This window comes from Narcine bancroftii, chromosome 2 (assembly GCF_036971445.1).
Source record: "Narcine bancroftii isolate sNarBan1 chromosome 2, sNarBan1.hap1, whole genome shotgun sequence".
Taxonomy (NCBI): domain Eukaryota; kingdom Metazoa; phylum Chordata; class Chondrichthyes; order Torpediniformes; family Narcinidae; genus Narcine; species Narcine bancroftii.
Window position 1 is genome coordinate 137,602,510 of NC_091470.1, and position 17,936 is coordinate 137,620,445.

Genomic DNA, 17,936 nt, shown 5'->3' on the forward strand with positions numbered 1-17,936 from the left:
CACATCCCTCTTCCTCCAAACCAAATTCCCAATGTCCTTTGAAAACCAAGGCTCCCTATATTTTCTAACCTTTCTTTTAATCCTCACAGGGACATACAGACTCTGTACTCTTAAAATTTACCCTTTGACTATTCTAACTCCGACCTCTGATTGCAAAAGACTGAGCAGTTGTCGAAGGAGTCAAGCCCATAATGTTGGTTAACCTTTACTTTCAATGAATGCTGCATGACCTGCTGACTTTCTCTAGCATATTTGTTGTATTGCACTCGACCCCTGCATCTGCAGACTTTCTTGTTTAACTCCAGAAAATGAGTGAGTTTTGCGGAAGCCAAGTTAATCTTCTACGAGTAGCTTGTTGTTAAGCAATTGCTACTTGACAGCACTGTCACTTACCTTGAGATCAAATTTTTAAAATTTAGACATACTGTACGGTAACGGACCCTTTCAGCTCATGAGCCCATGCTGCCCAATTACCGTCCCAGTACGTTTTGAAGAGAGGGAGGAAATTGGAGCCCCTGTGGAAAACCCAGGCAGATACGGGGAGAACTTGAATTTGAACTCCAGTCCTGATCATTTGCACTGTAACAGCATTGCATTAACTGCTATGCTAACCTCAAGAGTAGACTAATAGCTGGATTAGAATTGTCTTGCTTCTTGGACAGTGTATAACTGGGTGGTTTTCTACAATGCTGGAAAGATAACAGATTTAGAGTTGTAGTTGTTCTAAGTGAAACCACTAAAGTCCGCAGGCGGTGTGATTGTAGTAAAAACAGAAATGCTAGAGAAACTTATCAGGTCTCACAGTGTTCATCACAGGTAAAGATGTAAAACCGATATTTCAGGCCTGAGCCCTTCTTCAAGGTATGGGTAAAAACCAGGCAGGTACCTGGATTAAAAGGCTGGGGAGAGGGGAAGAATGGGTGGGGTGTGGAGTGCAGATCAACAGACAAAAGGTGTTAATTGGATATGGATGGGACAAAGAAACGAGAGTGATGAGAATTGTGGGGGGGGGCGGGATTTGTTTTTGTCTCTGTGGAAGCAGAACTGGGAAAAAGGAGACTGAAGGAAAGGGGGAGAGAGACAGCGAGAGGAAAGGAGACTGTAAAGATTGGGTGGGGGGGAGGGGGGGAATCTAACAGACACCAGAAAAATCAATGGTAACGCTATCTGGTTGGAAGGTGCCCAGATGGAATATGAGATGCTGTTTTGCCAATTTGCAGGTGGTCGCAGTCTGGCAGTGCATGAGACCATGGTCAGGCATGTGAGGAATTAAAATGGGTGGACACTGGGAGATTTGTTTTATTACAGCGGACAGAGCCAAGGTGCTCAATGAAGCAATCTCCCAGTCTGCATCTAGTCTCTCCAGTGTAGAGGAGACCACAATGGGAGCACCAGATGCAATGGATGACACCTACAGCTTCACAATTGAAGTGTTGCTTCACTTGGAAGGACTGTTTGGGGCCCTGAATGGTGGCAAAGGAGGTAATGTGGCCACAAGAGGAGCATCTCCTGCGATCGCGGGTAGTTGCCAAGGAGGTGATTGGTGGGAAGGGAAGAGTGGATGAGAGTCATGGAGTAAGCATTTCCTGCTGAAGACTGAGAGGGAAGGAGAGGAAATGATCTATCTAGAGGTGGGATCAAATAGTGGGTGGTGGAATTTTAAAAAAGCTTTTAAAATTTAGACATACAGCATAGTAATAGGCCATTTCGGCCCACAAGTCCACACCACCCAATTTATGCCCCATTAACCTACACCTCCGGTTTCCTCCCATCATTTAAAATGTACCAGAGCCCCCAGAGAAAACCCACGCAGAGACGGGGAGAACATACAAACTCTTTATAGACAGCACGCGATTCGAACCCCAGTCTGATCCCAATCGCTGGCACTGTAAAAGTGTTGCGCTAACCGTTACGCTAACTGTGCTGCCCCTGGTGGAGAATGGTGTGTTGGATGTGGAGACTGTTGGGGTAGGAGGTGAGGACAAGGGGAATCCTTGTTGCGCATGGGGGCAGAGGGGGCCAGGGCAGGAGTGTGGATAATGCAGGATATGTGGGTGAGGTTGATGGTGGTAGAGGGGAAGCCACATTGTTTGAGGGACATCTCTGATGATCTGGCATTGAAGACCTCATCCCGTGAGCAGATGTGACAGACAGAATTGAGAGAAAGGAACGGAATCCTTACAGGGAAAAAAGTTGTGTAGTCTTGATGACTTTAGGAGTTGATAGGTTCATAGAAGATGCCTGTTGAGAGTTTGCTTCCTGATGAACCAAGTGAATCTGATGTCGGGGTGGAAGTTGGTGATAAAGTTGACAAGCTCATCATGGATGCCTGAGGCAGCATCAAAGTAGTCACTGATGTAGCGGAAGAAGAATTGAGAGGCCTTGTCTGTGTAGGATTGAAGCATGGACTGCTGCATGTAGGCAACAAAAAGCCATGTCTATCCCTTTGACTTGGAGAAACTGGGATGTCAAAGAAGTTAGAGGATGAGGTGGGTGGTGGTGGAGGGGGACTGGTTGCATCTATTGTCCGAAAATAAACAAAGGGCTTTGAAGTCTTTGGTATGGGGGATGGAGGTGTATAGGGATTGGATGTCCGTGGTAAAGATGGAACTGGAAGTTTTTGGAGGGCGTGTAAAGTATCGCGGATGTAGGTGGGGAAGGACTGGACTGGGTGGGACAAAACAGTGGCGAAGTAAACAGATACCAATTTGGTTGGGCAGAAGCATGCGGAACCAATGGGTGTACTGGACCAATTGAGGTTGTACTGTAACATCTTGGCCAAGGAAATAGCCAGTTTTGTTACACGTGTCTTCTGTGCTATTGCCGGAATGTTGACAGAGTCCAAAGTCTTTGTAATATCCAATGCCTTTCACAGTTTCTTTATCACATGGAGTGAATTGAATTGGATGAAAACTGGCTTTTATTGTGCTGGCTGCAGATTGGAGATATTTGTTCAGCCATCTCTTTCAATATGTTGTTTAATTGTTCACATCCATTTCTGTCTGGTTTTTGGTTGTGTGATTGTCCAGATGTTTATTGTATGTTTATGTTGTTTGGTATTGAACCATAAAACATTTCAGCACAGAAACAGGTCCCTTCGACCCATCTAATCTGTGCCAAACCACTTTTTTGCCTACTCTCGCTGACCTGTATCCATGGTAATCAACGAAGCAATGAAGATAGTCCCATCTTGTAGCTTAAACAGGTTGATCCTCATTCTGAAGTATGGCTGATGCTGCTGCTATCAGGCCATCCTGCACTCTTTGTGGAACTTGAGTCGATCCCCAAGAAATATGCCAGGCCTTGAGGTTGTAGATTGTGGTTGATTAGGGCTGCCTGGATAACGTAGCGGTTAGCACAATCCTTTACAGCACCAGCGATTAAGACTGAGGTTCAAATTCCATGCTGACTGTAAGGAGTGTGTACATTCTCCCTGTGTCTGTATGGGTTTTCCCTGAGGGCTCTGGTGTCCTCCCATCATTTGAAACTTACCAGGGGTGTAGGTTAATTGGGGGTAAATTGGGCGGCATGGACTCGTGGGCCGAAATGGCCTGTTAACTTGTTGTATGTCTAAATTTAAAAAAAAACAACTCTGCCACTGCTGATTGCCTGCAGTGTCACAAGGGTACTCAGTGCTGGGTTCAGTCTGTTCATCATCTGGCCCATTTTGCTTGCTAATAATGTGTTAGTAGGTCATCAGTTGGTTTCATTGCTTATGTTCAACCTGATGCATGAGATTTCAAGGGATTCAGAGTCAATGCTGGGAGTCCCAAGGCTCTTCCCTCCCATCTAAACACCACGGTGTCCCTGCTTCTGCTGGGTCTGTCCTGGCAGTGAAACATAGTGTACCCAGAGATTGAGATGGTATGAGGGTCATTGAATATAAAGTATGATTCATGAGTGTGACTATGTCAGGCAGTCATTTGTCTGATCTGCAAAAACCGCTCTCCCAACTTTGAAACCAGTCTCCAGATGTTGGCATGAAGGAATTCTCAGAGTCCACAGGGCATTTTTGCTGGTGGTGTTTCCAGTGCCTTGGTCAATTCCAGGTGACCTGGTTTTGTTTTTTTCATTGGTTTTCTAGCAATCCATTATAACAGAATGACTGACAAGGAATTACTCAGGCAGTTCACATTTGAGCATGTTACTGAAGGTGTGGAGTCGCATGTCGAGCAGACCAGGATGACGAATTTCTTTCCTGTAATTCGGTGAACCAGAAAGTCTTTACAAAAGTCAAAAATAGGGGTTCTGTGGCATTAATTGAACTTTTTAATTTCAGAATTTGATTTTTTTTTGCCATCTACCATGGTGGGATTGAACCCATGTCCAAGGAGACAGCCTTGAAATTTAGATTATTAATCCAGTGATACAATCTCTTAGACTAGCAGTTGCTCCTAGTGCATTTTGGCCATGTCCTGTTTTATGATGTTAAATCATTCTTAACCTCCCCCATCCCATGTTCTGAGGAGTTTGTGCAAACCAAGCACCCTGGGCCTTCTAAGACAGTAAGCTAAATATGGTAATTTACTTCAATAAAGATACAATTTTTAAAAAAATGTAAATTCTCTATTCCCTTACCCCTAAACCCCTCTCCCCACCCTATCCTCACACCCTTTCCTGTTGCCCATGTATGGTTAGTATTTGGTGAATAAATAACATGTTTAAAATTTCAGGGGAAGTTTCTGATTCAGAAAGGAGTAGCTCTTCTTCAAGCTCCGAGTCTTCATCCTCATCAGAAGAGGAAGAGTTCCATGATGGCTATGATGATGACCTCATGGGTGATGAGGAGGACAGAGCAAGGTTGGAACAAATGACCGAGAAGGAACGAGAGCAAGAACTCTACAACCGGATAGAGAAGAGAGAGGTGCTAAGGCGGAGGTGAGATGCTGTACCAAGGATATGTTACATTTAAACATGTTAGAGGCAGCTTCAATCCACTGTCGTGTCTTTTCCAGACAGCACTTAGTTGTTGAGTTGTTTTCATTGCCTGTGTCAGGCAATGAAAATTTGAAAAAAGTCTCTGATTTGGGGGAATTTAGTGAAGACTTTCAGGCTCTGATTTATACCAACAGGTGGAAGATGTACAAGCAAGTTGAAATGTTTTTATGTTGTGTCATTGTAAACTAGGGTGATACAGTGGAGTGACCTACTGCCTTGCTGCTCCAGCGATCTGGGCTCAGACCTGACCTCTGGTATTGTCTGTGGAATTTGTATTTTCTCACTGTTACTACTTGGGTTTTCAATCAGTATTCCAGCTTCCTCCAATATCCCAAAGATGTGATGGGTTTGGTAGGTAAATTGGCTATTCTAAGTCATCTCTGTGTAGGTGAATGATAGGAACTAAAGGGAAATAAAAAGGGTTAGGCTTGGATATTTGTAATTGGCTGTTGATTGTTGGCACGCATCTGGTGAGCCAACGGGCCTGTCTCAATGCTTTTTTAAATTGTTCACTAAAAGTTTATGAAACAAAATTTGACACTAAGCTGCTCGCAGAAACAATGCAGCAGTTGACCTAAAGCAAGTAGAAGGTTTTAAAGTCTGCAAAGGAAGAAAGAGGCAGACAGGCATTTGGAGCAAAACTTTCAGTTCTGGGTTTGAGGTGGCATCGTGCACAGCCAACATTGGTGGAGTCAAGGTAATTTATGGTCTGCAAAACGTATCAGAAGGTTGCAGGGTTGGATATAGGATGTTCAGAGTAACAGAAAACAGGGCTTCCTCTATATATGCTCCAGTTTTATGCCACATTCTATAGGTATGCTGGTAGCTTGCTGGTAATTACCCTTTGACACAAAATAGGAGCAGGAAAGCCCATCAAGTGTTTCCTGCTATTTAATTGAATCATGGCTGATTTTTTTTTTCTCTGCTGTTTTTCCATACCCCTCTATTTCTCAGTCTATCAGATATTTATCCACCTCCAATTTAAATGCCGCCCCTTGTCCTGTTTCCATAGCCACTGGGGTAGAGAATTCCAGAGATTCACCAGGATGTCACTCCAACTTGAAGGCTGCAGTGAAAGTAAGAGATTGAATAGGCTGTGTCTACTCCCAGAGTGAAGGGGAATGAAAAGTAATCTTGAAGGTTTATAAAATATGATAATCAATGATCATTGATAAATTTTATTTCCCAAGGTAGATGATTTTGGAATGAGAGAGTTTAATATAAGAGGGGAGAGAGTTAAGTGGGACACAGATACAACTTCACTCAAGGATGGTCTGAATTTGGAATGAGCTGTCAGTGGAAACCAACACAACGACGTTCAAATAAACATTTGGACAGATGTATGGAGAGGAAGGAATAGACCAAATGCAGACAAATAGGACTTGCCCAGAATGCCAACGTGGACGAACATGGAACATTTACTGCCAAGTACAGGCCCTTTGGTCCACAATGTTGTACTGACTGAGTTAAATTTATTTTTTTAAATAAATTTAGATACGCAGCATGGTCACAGGCTCTTTCGGCCCACGTGCCCTTGTCGCCCAATTGGAGCTAATTGAAGTTCAACTCTCCCCCCCCCCCCCAGTACGATTTGAGTGGTGGGAGGAAACTGGAGGCCACCAGGGAAAACCCTGAGACAGGGTGAATATACCAACTCCTTACAGACAGCACGGAATTCAAAACCCATTCCAGATCTCTAGCGCTAACTGCTACACTAACCATGCCAACTGATTTGGGGTGAAAGGCCTATTCTATTCTGCATGTACCTCTGTTTGCAATGACCAGCCCTTGTTCGTTCCAATGTCTACCCTGTCAAGCTCCCTATCATTAGAATATATTTAATGTTCTATGTTTGATTAAGGCCATGCCTCATTCTTAACTCCATGGACTACAGATCCAAACAATTTAGTGGGTCATTCCACGTATTTGTTTGGTGAATATCCTTTGTGTTACTTAAACGTTAGTATTTTTCGTGGTCAGAGACCAAAACTATGCAGCATTCCAGCTGAGGCATCACTGACACCTCGTACAATTGCAACAAAACCTATTTTTCAACTCCAACCCCTTTGCAATTAAGATAAGTGTCCACATGTTTGCACTGGACATGACACTAAAGTTTATCTAAAACTGTGACCTGCACACTGTGCACATTCCTCTTTTCCTTCCATATTCGTGTGTCCGTTTAGAAATCTCTTAAACAGTACAGTTCTATTTTCTTCTATTCTTAGCTGTTTGTTTCAGGCACCTACCACTTTTTTTTAAAAAAACTTGCTCACTCTTAATATGCACATCTCTTAATATGTGACACTTTTTATCCTGGGTAAAAGATTGACTGTCTACCTTTTCAATGTCTCTCAAAATTTTATAAACTTCTTGCACATCACTCTGATGCTCTAGATTAAACAACCAAGTTTGTCCAGACTTGCGTTATGGCTCATACCCCCTAATCAAGCAACATCCTGGCAACTCTCCTTTCCAAAGCCTCGCCATTCATCCTTCCCTTAAAACCTGGATTGCACAGAATGCTCACATGTCTCTAAACCAAAGTTTTGTTTAGTTGCAACATGATTTTTTTTTTTCTCCTTTTGTACTCAATGTCCCGCTTAGTGTAGGCAAGCATTCCGCACGACTTTTCCATTCTCTCAGCCTACTGTCAAGGAACTACGGACTTGTACCTCCTGATCCCTCTACATTTCATTGGCTTTAATTGAAAACATTGGCCTCCCAAAGTGCAAACTCCGTCTGCTGTTACTCTGTCCATATCTGTAACTGAATAATTTTTTTTTTTTTTTTTTTTTTGCATACTTTCACTGTCCTCTACATAGTCTATAGCACCAAAAATCTTTATCATCTACTAACCAACCCACCTACTTTTTCATCCCATTCATTTGTATATCTTGCAAGCAATAGGTATTCCAGCACCAAAGCCTGCAGAACACCAGAGGTCACAGGTCTTCAGCCAGATTAACACCCTTCCAAAGCTACCCTCCATCCTATGGGCCAGCCAATTCTGAATCCATATTCCTAGGGTAGGGGAAATCTAAAACCGGAGAGCATAGGTTGACGGGAAAGATTTAAGGAAGATCTGAGGGACAACTTTTCCATGCATTGTGCGATATGCATGTGGAACAAATTGTCAGAAGAAATGGTTAAGGCAGGTGTTTAAAAGATACATGATTAATAAAGGTTTGGAGAGGTATGGAGCAAGCTTAGAAGGGTAACTTGGTCAGCACAGATGAATTTCAGTAATCTCTGCAGCCACTCCTTTAAATCTCAGCCATATTTTCCATCGATTCCTGGTGACATGTCTGCCTTTACTCACCTGACTTTCTCCAATATTTTGACCCTTACCAATAGAATTTTTGGAAGTTATATCACCATATTTGCAGTTAGCCTATCTAATACCATAAGGGTGTTGGCATTGTCTTCCATAATGAAGATAGGAACAAAAATAATCATTCAACACAGCAGGGAAACAGACCACTCAACAAAACATGTCCATGCTAAGAGTAAAATACAAATATACAGATGCCGTGATGTGAAGTGAAAACACAATGCTGGAGAAACACAGCGGGTCAGACTGTGTACTTTATATAACAAAGATCAGTACATAACCAACGTTTTGGACTTGTGCTCTTCATCAAGTTATGAGCTAAATGTAGTAGGTGTCTGAGCAAAATGATGGACATTAGGGGGAAGGGGAAGAGCACTGCTCATAGGCAGAAGTTAATAGATAGATAATGGAGGGCACAACAGCAAACAGAGAGGTGGTTGTCTCTGTAAATGAAGGGGGTGGAGAGCTGGAGGAAAGGAGATGAGAGGGATGAGGAAGAGAGGGAGAATAGGGTCGGTTAGCAGAAATTGGAGAAGTTAAGTTAATGCCATCCGGTTGGAGAGTGTCCAAATGGAATATTGGGTGTTGCTCCTCCAATTTACAGGCGGTCTTGGTTGAACAGTACATGAGGCCATGGACAGACAAGTCAGCATGGGAATGAGGTATAGAACTGAAATGGTTGGTCATTGATGCGGACAGAGTAAAGGTGCTCAGTGAAGTGATCTCCACTCTGTGTCCAGATTCTCCAATGTAGAAAAAGCCACCATGGGAGCAGTAGATGACTCCTGTAGATTCACAAGTGAAATGTTGCTTCACTTGAAAGAGATGTTTAGGACCTTTAATGGTGGTGAGGGAGGGGTGTGGGTGCAAGTATGACACTTCCTGTGACTGCAGGGGGAAGATGCCAAGGGGGCGATTGGTGGGAAGGGCAGGCAGAGAGGGGAAGATATGTCTGGTGGTCAGTTTATGTTGTTTGTGACATGTTGTCAGGGTCCGACGCTCCTGTTGTGGCCTTCTCCACTTTGGAAAGACTGGGAGATCGCTTTGCTCTGTCTGTATGAGTGTCAAGGATTTCCCAGTGGCCTTCCACTTCAATTCTGCACCCCATTTCCATGCTGACATATCTGCCCATGGCCTTGTGCACTGCCAAACCAAAACCACCCATAGTGGAGGAGGAATACCTAATATTCCATCTGTGCACTCTCCAACTGGATGGCATTAATATAGACTTCTCTGATTTCTACAAACCTACTCCCCTTCTCACTCTTTTCTCCATCACTGTCTTTTCTCCAGTTCTCCACCTCATCCCCTCTCCAATCACAGAGCAACCCCCCTCCCCTGTTTGCTGTTGAGCCCATCCTCCCTTATCCACCTGCGTGTGCTCCTGCCCCTCCCCTTCACTATTTTGCTCCGTTGCATGCCTACATTTTGTTCATACCTTGAAGAGCTCAAGCCTGAAAAGTTGGTTATGTATATTTATCTATGCTATATAACGTCAGCCTGCAGCTGACGTGGACTTTTTACCCCCTGCATAAATCTTCGTCCGCGAAGCCAAGCCAAAGAAAATAATGTTAACTGTCTGACCTGCTGAGATTCTCCAGCATTGTGTTTTTTCTTTCATGCTAAGGTGGCTTTATGAGCTAGTTCCATTTGCCTGCATTTGGCCCATATCTGTCTGAACCTTTTTGATCTAGGAAACTATCCAAATATCTTTTAAACATAATTATACCTGCCTCTACAATTTCCTCTGGCATATCATAAGTCTGTCATTTCTTTATCTATTTCTTAATTCACCAGTCTTGTTCTCCAGAGGCCCCACATTCATCATATCCATCTTCCTACTAATTGTATCTCCATAGAGTCTTGTTCTTTTTGTTTATTCATTTTTTTTCCTCTTATGAGAGTCTTCAGCTGCTAAAACTTCCCAGTGCTCTGGTCAACCACCAGCCCTTGCCACTTTTTATGCCCCAGTTTTCATTGAGCATTATCCTGATATCCTCTATGACCTCTGGATGTGCTTTCTCAAGGAATCCCTCTATTTGTCTGGGTTAACCTCTTGCTGATCTTTGTTTTCTAGCTGTTTGAATATCTGCCACCATACCTCTGCTGACCTACCTGCTACTTGTTTACCCAGTCCACCTTAGACAATTTTTTCTTTCTAATATTATCATTGCTGTTCTTTACACTGAAGTCATGATTGGTTATGGACCTATGAAGTTCATCCTTAAACCGCATTTTGAATTCTATCATATTGTGGTCACTACCACAAGATTCCCTGATAGTAGAATTCTGCAAGGATCTGTTCTGTGACCCCTGCTCTATGATTTTTGAAAATGACCAAGATGAAAGAGCGGCAGGATGGTTCCATAAGTTTGCGGATGATATGAAGCTTGGAGGAGTTGTGGATAGTGTTGAAGGTTGTTGTATTCTTCAAAAGGATATAGATAAGGTCTAGAGCTAAGCGGAAAAATGGGAAATGGTGTTTAATCTGTATAAGTGTGAGGTGATGCATTTTGGAAGGTCAAACTTTGAGGCTGAGTACAGAGTTAATGATCAGATAGTTAATATTGTGGAAGACAGAGGGACCTTGGGGTTAAAATCCAAACATCGTTCAATGTTGCTGCATAGGTTGATAGGATAGTTAAGAAGGCCTATGCGATGCTGGACTTCATTAATAGGTGGATTGAGTTTAGGAGTAGAAAGGTCATGTTGCAACTCTACAAATCTCTGGTGAGATCACACTTAGAATATTATTTAGTTCTGGTCAACTTCATTTTGGAAGGATGTGGAAGCTATGGAAAGAGTGTAGAGGAGATTAACCAGATGTTGTCTGGATTAAAAATTAAGTCTTACGAGGCAAGGTTAGCAAAGCTAGGACTTTTCTCTTTGGAATGCAGGAGGATGAGAGGTGACTTAATAGAAGTCTAGAAGATTCTGAGGGCCATAAATAAGTAGACAGCCAGCATTTCTTTCCCCAGGGCAGGAGTAGCAAATGTCTGTACAAAGTGAAGGGAGGAAAGTTTAGGGGAGACATGAGGAGTAATTTTTTTTTTAAAACACAGTTGTGGGTGACTGAAATGTCTTGCCAGGGGTGATGGTGGAGGCTGAAACATTCGGGGCATTTAAGAGACTCTTAGTCAGGCACATTGGTGAAAGAAAAATAGTGTTACGAGGTTGGAAGGGTTTCGTTTTTTGGTAGGAATATGTGGGTCGGCACAACATTGAAGGCCGAAAGGCCTGTATTGTGCTGTTGTGTTTTATGTTAATCCTTCCTCATTACATAAGACCCAATCGAAAATAACCCATACTGGGGTGGACTCTATCAGAGCACTCTAAAAAGCAATCCACTGACACATTCCAAGTTCTTCCACAATACCCTTAGAAGGGTAGTTCCTCCAATCAATATGTACTTTAAAATCTCCTGTGATAATTGCAGTTTACCTTCAAACATGTCTCTATTTATGCTCTGAGAGGTCACATTTTGGGGGTCTATACGCAACTTCCAGTATCTTCCCACTTGTCTTCCTTCCCCTGCTATTCGTGGCTTCAACTCAAACTGATGCTACATCACTATCCACTGCCATGTCTCACAACTCAGCAGTGGTTTGGTACTTTGAGTGAACAAAGAAAGCTTGAAGAGATTCAATGGATCAGGAAGAATCCATGGAGAGAATGGTCTATTTCAAATTAGGACTTTTTCTTAAGGACCAATACCTTCGTTGAATAACAACTCCATTCCACCAAATTACCCCTTTGACATTTTCTTTTGGAACAGTGTATGATCTTGAATATTGAGCAGTCCTGGGCAGTTATGAACATTTCCAGAAGAGCTATTGTATGTTGTATGTGGTGCGTGCATTCAGATGGAAACCATTAAGCTTTGATTTTTTTTTTACAGTTATCTACAACTGTGGATTTGCTGTGTTTTGCATATTTTTATTTACATCTGCCAGGCCAGACTCACCATGACTCTGTTTTCCCTTTACTCTCCAGTGCTCTTTTATTTCCTCTTAATTTATTTAACCTTCTGTTTCTGGAGGCATATCTCATCCTAGTTAGTTTGAAGCCCTCTCCACATTCCGAGTTAGTGTAAGTGGCAAACTGCATCAAAGGAGAGTTTGTGTGTGTTTGAGGATACAGGAGAGGGAGAATAGGGCTGATAGGTTTGTTGTCTTGTGTGCCTTTGTTGACCCAAGAGGCTAAATGCCCACTGCCTGTTTTGCAGTAATATAAGCTGATAAAATCAAAGTGTAGCAGGGCTGGTTCTATCATGTAAACCTATATTCATGGGAGATGTGAGAGGACAAATGGGAATTATAGTTTGAGAGCAGTATTTTAGCTGACTTTTGATTGTGGAGTAAATTCAGAGAAGAGCAAAGTCTCGAGTCTAGTGCTGAAGCACTAAATGAGTTGAGACAGGAACAGTGATGTATACCGTTACAAAGGTGGAGATCGGTTGTCTGAAGCTTGTGCTGATACACCAGATCAGGTCATATCTGCTCCATCATTCGAATCATGGTTGAGGTACTTTTTTTTCTCTTAACCCCATTCTCCTGCCTTCACCCTGTAACTTTAGATATATTTGCAAATCAAGAACCTGCTTTACCTATATCCAATGACTTAGCCGCTACAGCCATTGTGGCAACGAATTCCACAAATCCATCACCCTTTGGCTAAATAAATTTCTCCTCCATTCTGTTTTAAAATGCTGTACTTTTATTCCAAGACAGGCTCTTGCTATATTCTCCACATCTACTGTATTGAGTCCATAGAACAGTACTGCACAGAAACAGGCCCTTCAGCCTATCTAGTCCATGCTGAACTTTTTATTCCACCTAGTCCCATCAGTCTGCACCTGGACCATTCCCCTCCCAATCATGTACCTATCCAATTTTAAATGATGAGCTCTAACCCATATCCACCACCTGCACTGGCAGCTCATTCAACACTCACCACCCTCTGAAGAAGGTCCCTTAAACATTTCACTTTTCACCTGTAACCCATGTCATCTCATTCTTGTCTCACTCAACCTCAGTAGAAAAATCCTGTTTGCATTTATTCTTTCTATATCCCTCATAATTTCGTACACTTCAATCAAATATCCCCTCAGTCCTAACCTATTTCAACCTTTTCCCATACAAGTCCTGACAACATCCTTGTAATTTTTTTAATCAATATTAATAAAGTGCTTTCAACGTTTAGTAGGCTTCAATAGGCCACCCCTTTCATCCTTCCAAACTCTAGCCATTATAGGCCCAGTGCTGTCAAATGCATCTGTGCATTCACCTTCTCATCCCTAGAATTATTCTTGTAAACTTCCTCGGAGCCCTCTCCAGTGCCAGCATATCCTTCCTTTAGTGTGGGGCCTAAAGCTACTTACAGTACTCCAAAAACAGACTGCCAAAGCCTTGTAGAGCCTCAGCATTGCAACCTTGCTCTTGTATTATTGTCTTTTCCTTACATGTCTCAACCTGCTAGTTAAACATTTTGGGGAATGCTGCTCAAGGACTACCAAGACTCTTTGGATCTCTGCTTTCTGAATTTTCTTCCCATTTAGAAAATGATCTATTCCTTCTGCCAAAGTGCATGACCATACCCTTCCCTATGCTGCATTCCGTGTGCATCTTTGCCCATCCTCCTAACCGGTCCAGATCCCTCAATGGACTCTCTGCTTCCTCAACGCTAACTGCCCCTCCACCTTTCCATATATCATCTGCGAATTTGGCCACAAAACTATAAATTCCATCATTCAAATCATGTTCCCTGTGGAACATCTAGTCACTGGCAGGCAGCCTGAAAAGGCCTCTTTTAACCCAATCTTTTTCTTCCGCCAGTAAGCCAATCGTGTCTCCATGATAACTCCTTTCTCCTAATACACAAGCTCCTATCTTGTTTAACAGCATTATGTGTGGTACCTTGTCAAAAGGCCTTCTGAAAATAAAAGTAAACAAGATCCACTGGCTCTTCTTTGTCCTGCTTTTGTATTCCAACAGATTTGTCCGCCAAGATGTCCACTGAAGCAATGCTCACTTTGGCTATTTTATTATGTGTTTTCAAGGACCCTGAATTCTCATTCTAGAATCTTGCTAACCACTGAAGTTAGGCTAACTGACTTATAACTTCTTGTATTTTGCCTCTCTCCTGCTTTTCTTGAAGAGGGGAGTGACATTTGCAGTAGTCCAGTCCTCTGGAGCCATTCCCTTCTCTAGGTATTTCTGAAAGATCACTTCTAATGTGTTCTCTTCAACTGCCTCTTTGAGAGTCCTGCAATATAATCTGTCTGGACCAGGTGACTTATCCATCTTCAGCCTCTTCAGCTTCCAGAGCACCTTCATCGTGATAGCAACTACAGTCACTTCTCCCATCTGGCTGCCTCGAATTTTCCGTCATGTCATTGATGTCTTTCACAGTGAAGAATGATGCAAAACACTTATTTGGTTCATCCACTATTTCATTGTTTACCGTTACCACTTCTCCATCATCATTTTCCAAAAGTCTAATATCCACTCTTGCATATTTTTGTATATCCAAATTATCTTTTGGTATCCTTTTGAACTTATCTTTGTTTCATCTTTTCTTCCCTTATTGTTTTTTAATTGCCTTTCTGTTGGTTTTTAAAGGCCACCCAATCCTTTGGTGTTCTGCTAAGTTTTAGAATACTCTGTGCCCTCTCCTTTGGTTTTGTGCTGTCTTTCACATTCCTTGTCAGATACAGTTGCCTCACTTTCCCTTTGGAGAGCTTCTTCTCTGGGATGAAATGATTTTGCATCTTTCAAATTACTCCAAAACGCTCCTGCCATTGCTGTTCTACCATCTTCCCTGCTGTGATCTCCTTCCAATCAACTTTAGCCAGCTCCTCTCTCATGTCTCCATAATTACCTTTACTCAACAGTAATGCTGACGGGTCTGATTTTATTGTTATCTCTCACTCTCACTTTCACTCTCTCTCTCTCTCTCTCTCTCTCTCTCTCTCTCTCTCTCTCTCTCTCTCTCTCTCTCTCTCTCTCTCTCACTCTCTCTCTCTCAAGCTGCACAACTAACCATATAGCATTTATACCAAACTGCCCAGGTCAGGAGTCTGACTTGAGGCAGACTGGTTGATGCAGTTGGGTACCCCGACCATAAGGGTGTCAAGTGTCAAAAGTTGGCCAGCTTTGACCACTGTGTGCTGGTTTCGAGCTAACGAGGTGTACCTTTAGATAGATTATATTGGATTTAAACTAAGGGGAAAGAAGAGAGAGCAGGAGAGCATTTCCACCTTGTCTACTGTTGAGATTTGTATCTTCCTGTGCTGTGTGTGCAGTACAGATTAGTTCAGGTCACCTCAGTGTGAACCTGGAAATTGAGCTGAATTTCAGGTGCTATTCAAAGGGCTCTTCCAATCTTTGGCAGATTTGAAATTGAAAAGAAGCTGAAGGCAGCAAAGAAAAAAGAAAAGAAAGAGAAGAAAAAGAAAATGGAGGAAGAGCGCGAGAAGAAGATGCAGCAGATTCAGGAGTTACCGGTATCCTGTTTTAGCATTTCCCTCTCAAGAGAGTACACTTCCTGCCAGATACTACAGAATCTGGTGCTGCATCTATCCTGGGATTGGATGTTTGGTGTATAATCTAGTCTCTGGCTGGGCACTTTAAATCACACATTGCTGTTTAAACAGATCTCATGTAGGGACACATTCTTCTGTTTCCCCCCCAAAAAATGAGAATTATTAAATTGCCCTTAATAGATCTCTAAGCAAAATTTAAGTCTCACATCTGTGAGAACTTTACTGGGTACAGGAGGGAAGAAAAACAAAAAAATTTGAACAAGGGCATAAATATTTACCAGATAAGGAAGCCAGGTTAGTAGGTACATCATCAAATATGTAGTTACTCTGTGCAAGTTAATTTCACATTGCATAATTTGCACAATGCAAAGATATAAATATTTTGTGCCAAAATTAGCAGCAAAATGCCTCCACAGAAACTATAAATCCATAAAAATAAGCAAGAGAATCAAAACCAGATAAAACACTTAGCAATTCTAGTAGTAAATTTCTTAAAATTTATCAAACTTACAGTTCATCAATAAATCATTCTCAGAGGACCATTTTCCACAGGCCACCAAAACAAATGCAAATGTTGTAACTTCATTAACTTCTCAGAAGTCCATTACCAGCTCCCCCAGCTATCTTCTCACAATGGGCTTTTCCTCAAAGGAACCTTCATTATCCTCAAACTTAACTGTGCTGTTAAAAATAGCTATAAATGACCCTTTCCTACAAGCAATATCAGGCTGCCCATCATCACCTTAGTTCATTGTATTCGATTCCCCTTTCTGTGTGAGTTGTTGGACAAACCTGCATTGAAGTTTAATGCATGGAAATTTCACCAACCATCTGATACTACCAAAGGCTTTCTTTAGCAAGACCCCAATACCTACATATCCTTTCCATCCCTGGCTGCATTTAACAGGGATTAATAAACTTGAAAACCTTTAATCTACACATTGAGTGAGAGATTGAAACATGAAAGTGTGCAGTCATTGAAATTGTAACATAGTGCACAAAAATGCTGGAGAAACTCAGCTGGTTATCCAGCATCTATAGAAAGTAAAGTTCCAGGCCTGAACCCTTCACCAAGATTTGAGCAAAAAACAGGCTTTTTGGAACCTTAATAAAAAGGTGGGGGGCAGTGAGAAGAGAAAAGGGGAGGAAGCAATAGGAAAGGAGTACAGACTAATGGGTAAGAGATCATGGATGGATATGGGTGGAAGGGTAGAAGAGAAAAATGCTGAGGTGATGGGGCAAGGGGTAGCTCTCTGAATGGAGAGGAAGGGGGTGGGGTGCTGGAGGAGAGGATTAGGGAAAGGGTTCAACGGAAACTGGAAAAGTTGATGAGTGCCCAGACAGAATATTAGGTGGTGTTCTTCCAATTTGTGTGTAGCCTCGGTTTGGCAGTGCGTGAGGCCATGGATACACATGTTAGTGTGGAATTAAAATGGTTGGCCTCTGGGAGGTCCCTGTTTACAGTGGACCAAGCAAAGGTGCTCAATGAAACAATGCCCCAGTCTGCATCGTCTCCGTCCAACCTCTGATGTGGAGGAGGCCACCACAGGAGCACCGAATGCAGTAGATGACTTCTGGAGATTGACAAGTGAGTGTTGTTTCACTTGGGAGGATTGTTTGGGGCCCTGAATGGGGGTGAGGGAGGCGGCGTGGGCGCGTGCAGCATTTCCTGAGGTCAAAGGGCTTGGTATCAAGGGGGCAATGAATGGGAAGGGTTGAGTGGACGAGGGAGTCTTGGAAGGACCAGTCTCTGCAGAAAGCAGAAGATATATCTGGTGGTGTGATGACGTTATAGATGGCCTAAATTGCAAAGGATAATATGCTGGATGTGGAGGCTGGTGGGGTGGTAGGTGAGGACAAGGGGACTCTTGTTCTTGCTGTGTCTTGGGGTGGAGAAGGCCAGGGCAGATGTGTGGGAAATAGAGATGTGGGGAAGGGCTGGCTGATTTGTTTCCCATCCTCTTCATCCATTAATGATAAAGAGTCTATGATGCCTGTCATAAATAATTAAAACAGGTTACAATGCAGATTTTGTGCATTGTTTTACACAGGTTTTACAAGTCATGCTTTCTCTAGGATCTTCACTCATGCTACCCACACAAGGAACAATCCTTGCATCTC

The 17,936-nt window shown here is 42.6% G+C and overlaps 1 protein-coding gene across 3 annotated transcripts in view; it reads left to right on the forward strand.

The window, feature by feature from the left end:
* Positions 1–17,936, forward strand: part of rtf1 (RTF1 homolog, Paf1/RNA polymerase II complex component) — a 129,991-nt gene that overhangs the window by 57,454 nt on the left and 54,601 nt on the right. For all 3 annotated transcript variants that reach the window (XM_069918129.1, XM_069918128.1, XM_069918127.1), the window contains exons 4-5: positions 4,674–4,878; positions 15,665–15,776. In XM_069918129.1, coding sequence (XP_069774230.1) covers positions 4,674–4,878; positions 15,665–15,776 — 317 coding nt within the window. The remainder of the gene's footprint in view (positions 1–4,673; positions 4,879–15,664; positions 15,777–17,936) is intronic.